Genomic DNA, 5441 nt, shown 5'->3' on the forward strand with positions numbered 1-5441 from the left:
GGGGTCGTTCAGAACGGGGGCGTGCCCAGCTTCTGGCAGAGGCGGGTCGGGGCTTGCATTTTATGAATGGATTGGAAGAGAGGTGAAAAAAAAAGGGGGGGCGGTTGTGGAACGTTCCTGCTGGGCTTTTGAATGGAGGGAAGGGCGGGGGCGGGAGGGAAGCTCCAAAAGAGAGCGCGGCAGCAGCCCTCCCTGGTGCTCCCTCCTGCCTGCTGGTGGGTGGGTGGATAAGTGAGCGATCAGTTAGAGGAAAACTCCCAGGGATGAGGAAAGGAGGGAGGTGTCATAAAGAGGGGAGGAGCCTCGGTGGGCTTGATTGACGGATGTGGGGCTGGGCCAAGGAAAGGTGGTATTCCAACCAAGAGAGGGATTCCGGTCTTGTCTGCCTGGCAGAAGAGTAGGAGCCTTTCAAACGTGACAGCTTTAAGACTTGTGGACTTGAACTCCCAGAATTCCTCCTCCTCCAGTCATGTTAGCTCAGGAATTCTGGGAGTTCAAGTCCACAAGTCTTAAACTTGCCAAGTTTGAAAACCCTTACAGAAAAGGCTCGATCTTTACATACATGCAAGAGGCGGGTGGTGGTCTCTCCCCCACCCCCAAATTATGGCACTGTTTTTGAACTCTCATAAAGTACGAGGAATACTTCAGCTCAGCGGGGTTGCAAAGACTGAGGACTAAACTAATAAGATGCATTCATGCAAACTAATAGATGCAGTACCTGCATTAGCTGGGCTGCAAGGTCTGGATGACTAGATGGCAGCAAACTTGCAAAACCTCGCAGGCTGCTGAACTTTGAAGAGCAAAATCCTAGCGCCCTATGGACTGTGTACTTGTATTACCTAGACGCTGAAAGTAGTTAATGCTATTCCCAAAGATGCTATTTTTTCCCCAAAAGGCACCTGGGCTTTGTTTTTCCTTGAAGATATTTCGCTTCTAATCCAAGCAGCTTCATTAGTTATGGATGGATGGATGAATTAAGAGACAATGGAGGATCAGAGAAAGATGGATGGATCAGAGAAAAACTGAATGATTGAGAATCTACATAAGCATATAGTTAATGCTATTTAATGCTTTTATAAAGTATATTGTAAATATTTTTATACTTATATTCCTGGGGGGATTTATCTTCACCCATTTATTTAAAGGCATAAACCCCAAAAGAATGAAATATTTGCTTTTTAAACTTTCGTTAAAAACACACCGAGATTAAACTCATTTTTAATCCGGGGATAGAACCAAAAGCGCACGCGCAATGATGACTGTACCACGCATGCGTAAAAGGCGATTCACAGCCAAAAGACCATTTCTCGGTTCATTAGACTATCCCACGCGTTCATCACCGGTCAAAGGTTGACGTACTACGCATGCGTGCCAGTCTGCCCATAACGACTTGACGTTGGTGGGAACCGCGTTTTCTGCGCTACGCATGCGCGTGTTCCAAAACGACCCCCGGAAGCTTTTGCTTGCTTCCGGCCACTCAAGCAAACGAAGTCTGGGTAGTGTGTCCGCTGTCGCTATGTCGGGTTCTGCGTCTGGATCGTCTGGCTCCGGGGCGAGCTCGGTGACCTCCGTGGTGCGGCGCTTCCTGTCCGAGTATAGCAGCGGGACGCCGAGCCGCCTGAAAGTGCTGGACGCCTATCTGCTCTACGTCATGCTGACGGGGGCCTTGCAGTTTGGCTACTGCCTCGGCGTCGGCACCTTCCCTTTCAACTCTTTCCTCTCGGGCTTCATCTCGGCTGTGGGCAGTTTCATCCTGGGCGGTGAGACGCTTTCTGACTGGGTCGGGTGGGGACCCAGTTGGTTTGCGCAGGCGCGACTGTCCCCGTGGCAACCCGTTTGCCTTCGTGCGGCTGGTGTTGCCATGGTAACCCCCACCCCCCACCCCCGTGTCTCCTGTCCCCCCCTTCATTGCCGAGGTTTCCACGGCTGGGGAGGGGGGTATTTCTATGTCGCCGTGGCAATCTCCAGAAGGCCGTTGCTTGAGGGGGCGGGGCTTTGTGATTGCCATGGCAATACAGGTAGTGTGGCAGTTCAAAGCGAAGTACTTTTTTTTTCAGCACCAAAGTAACAGATAACAGATAATCAGAGTTCGAAGGGACCTTGTAGGTCATCTAGTCCACCACCCCCCACGCGGGAGACCCTACACAATTTCTGACAAATGGCAGTCCAATCTCTTCTTGAAAGTCTCAAGTGATGGTGCTCCCAGAACTTCCGAGGGCAAGCTGTTCCATTGGTTGATTGTTCTCACTGTCAGAAAGTTTCTCCTTATTTTTAGGTTAATTTCTCCCTGATCAGTTTCCATCCATTATTCCTTGTCTGGCCTTCGGGTACCTTGGAAAATAGCTTGACCTCCTCTCTGGGGCAGCCCCTCAAATATTGGAACACTGCTCTCATGTCTCCCCTGGTCCTTCACTTCACTAGACTAGCCAAGCCCAGTTCCTGCAAGCATTCATTGTATGTTTTAGCATCCAGTCCCCTAATCATCCTGGTTGCTCTTCTCTGTACTCTTTCTAGAGTCTCAACATTTTTTTTATAATGTGGTGACCAAAATTGGATGCAGTACTCTAGGTGTGGTCTTACTACGGCTTTAATGGGTGGTATTAGTACTTCCCTTGATCTTGACTGTATCCCTCTGTTAATACAATTTAGGATTGCATTAGCTATTTTGGCTGCTGCTGCACACTGCTGGCTCATATTTAGCTGGTTGTCCACTAGGACTCCAAGATCCCTCTCACAGTTACTGCTATTGAGCCTGGTTTCACCCTATATACCTATATGTGTACTTTTGGTTTTTCTTGCCTAAGTGTAGGATTTTACTTTTCTCTACATTGAATTTCATTTTGTTAGATATGGCCCAGTGTTCTAGTCTGTCAAGATCCATCTGGATCTTGAGCCTATCTTCTTGGGTGCTAGCTATTCCTGCCAGCTTAGTGTCATCTCCAAGTTTGGTAAGTTCCCCTTCTATTCCCTCATCTAAGTCATTAGGAAGATATTGAAGAGCCTAAGATGGAATGTTGTGGCATCCCACTGCTTACTTCCCTCCATGTAAACTTAGACCCATTAAGGACTCCTCGTACTACGACGCTGGAGGGGAAAAATGACTTTATGATGGTTTTTCACACTTAACCACACTTTTTGCACTTGAAGCATCCCTATGGTCTCAGGATCAACAAGCGGGTCATATGGATTGCGTCACGTAATCCTCTTTTTATGACCTTTCTGTCAAGCAAAGCCAGTGGGGAAGCCAGATTCACTTATGGATTGTGGTCGTTTCCCCTTAACCACTCCGGCAAGAAACGTCATAATATGGGGCTTTTGGAAGAAATGGCCTTCTGGGCTCAGTTCCAAGTGGGGAGAAAGACCATGGAAACAAGGAAGCTCCTTGGAACGATGGTTTAATGGTGGATAGGACCACATGCCTTGGAGTTCTTGGGTGAAGAAAAGGAGAGGAGATGCTGAGAGTCCCTGGGTTTTATACCCTCTCTGGCTTTGAACTTCCTGGGGCACAGGAAGAGTATCCTGATCGGTTGCTGTCAGGGGTCATAGCTAGCTCTGTAGGTTGTGTGCTAAGCAAAGGTGGTATTCAACAGGTTCTGACCAGTTCTGGAGAATCAGTAGCGGAAATTTTGAGTAGTTCAGAGAACCAGCAAATCTCTCCTCTGACTGGCCCCGTCCCCATCTTTTCTCTGCCTCCCATTGAGTCCCAGCTGATTGTCTGGGTCTTCTTTGGTTGCCCTGCACAGGAGAACAGAGCTGGAAAGCAGGTTAGTGGGGTAGGGAGGGAATGGAGATTTTGCAGTATTCTTCCCCTGGAGTGGAGAGGGAATGAGGATTTTGCAGTAACCTTCCCGTGCCATGCCCACCAAGCCACACACACACAGAATCGGTAGTAAAAAACATTGAATCCCACCACTGATGGTAAGTTTGGTTGAATCTTGCTGGGTGATGCAATGAAGGGCAATTAAATGGTTCTGCCTGAAGGAGGTAAGCTCCTTGTTATGTAGAATAGACTGGCCCAGGCCTTAATGGCCCATTGACAAAGGTGGGGGTGGAGACTGAGTTCCCGCCTCTCTTGAGTTTCTGCTTCTCTTTTAGGGGAAATATTCTGCCTTTTTAGTATATCGTAAAGTATTTCACTAGGAGAGGGGTGGGTTTTAACTTCCAGCAGGGCAAAACTCAACCAATGTTTCACTTAGCAACATAAAGTCTAGGCTCGATTGGGGTCATAAGTCAAGGACTACCTGTCTGAGCAACATTTGAGAATATCATTGGATTGATTTTAATTTGAACTGTGAGAATATGGGGGGGGGGGGAATCTTTATTTAAAGAGAATCCTCGATTTATTGAGCCCTAAATTTCTGTTGCAAAGCAACACAGTTGAGTTTTGCCCCATTTTATACAATCTTTCTTGCCATAGTTATTGAATCACTACAGTTGTTAAGTGAATCATTTGATCATTGTGAATCTGGTTCTCCCCATTGACTTGGCTTGTCAGGGAACCACTGGAAAGGTTACAAAAGTTTATAACTTGACCCTGGAACTGTACAACTCTCATAAATACATGCCAGTTGAGATGTGTTTGAATATTAGTAGCTCGGGTTGGTAGTTGGACTGTTGGTTTGAGCTCCAAGCATGGCATTTTGGTTGCAAACATGTTATCACTACTGTTAGTGTGCTTTGAATTGTTCTCATCTTTCAGAACACTGGTCTTTAAATACTTATTTAAAATATTTAACTATGGAGTTAAATACTTGCTTAAAGACCAGTGTTCTGACAGACGATCACAATTCAAAACGTACTGATGATGTCTCTCCTCAAATGATGACAAAACATTTGGAGCCAAGCTCGGAGCTCAAACCCAACAGCCCAATACACCAGTTGCTAAACCTCCCAATTTGAATCATGTGACCTTGGTTGTAATATTGCGAGTGTGAAAACTGATGATTCACTTTTTTAGTGCCATTGTAACTTCAAGGACTCTAACGAATGCTTCTAAGTAGAGGATGACCTGTACAGTGCAGTTTAATTTGTATCATGGTATGACATACAATTAGTTTACTACTGTATCTTGCAATGCTAGAGCCAATTTTATTGTATTTAACTAGACGATTTCTCATTCAGCCCTCTTCTGATATTTTTCTTCCAATGTTCCACTAAAATTGGTGGCCCGCAGACAGGATGCATCACATGCAGGCTCTGCAAATGGGAAAACATTGTGAAATGTCACATAACAGCAAGGTGACATGGCGAGTTTGATACCTGTGCATTAAAACAATGTGTTTTTCCTTCCCTTTTTTTTCTTTAGTTTGCTTGAGGATTCAAATCAATCCGCAGAACAAGGGGGAATTTCAAGGAATCTCACCGGAACGGGCCTTTGCAGACTTCCTTTTTGCTAGTACAATCTTACATCTCGTTGTCATCAATTTTGTAGGCTGATGAAA

At 46.1% G+C, this 5441-nt stretch overlaps 1 protein-coding gene across 1 annotated transcript; it reads left to right on the forward strand.

Annotated features, from left to right (window-relative positions):
* Positions 1 to 1471: 1471 nt before the first annotated feature.
* On the forward strand, positions 1472 to 5441 carry DAD1 (defender against cell death 1). The gene is made up of 2 exons (XM_087915866.1): positions 1472 to 1760; positions 5306 to 5441. Exons 1-2 carry the CDS (start codon positions 1517 to 1519, stop codon positions 5434 to 5436), a joined length of 375 nt encoding a protein of 124 aa, XP_087771992.1. The 5' UTR covers positions 1472 to 1516; the 3' UTR covers positions 5437 to 5441.

The sequence above is a fragment of the Pseudonaja textilis genome, chromosome Z, assembly GCF_049901715.1.
Source record: "Pseudonaja textilis isolate UNSWEBS1 chromosome Z, rPseTex1.2, whole genome shotgun sequence".
NCBI classification, from domain to species: Eukaryota; Metazoa; Chordata; class Lepidosauria; order Squamata; family Elapidae; genus Pseudonaja; species Pseudonaja textilis.

What these genes read in the sequence shown, in the direction of transcription:
- DAD1 (XM_087915866.1), top strand. Translation starts at nt 1,517, where the DNA reads ATGTCGGGTTCTGCGTCTGGATCGTCTGGCTCCGGGGCGAGCTCGGTG. An exon ending in GGGCAGTTTCATCCTGGGCG is followed by an intron (nt 1,761 to 5,305) that starts GTGAGACGCTTT and finishes TTTTTTCTTTAG; the next exon opens with TTTGCTTGAGGATTCAAATC.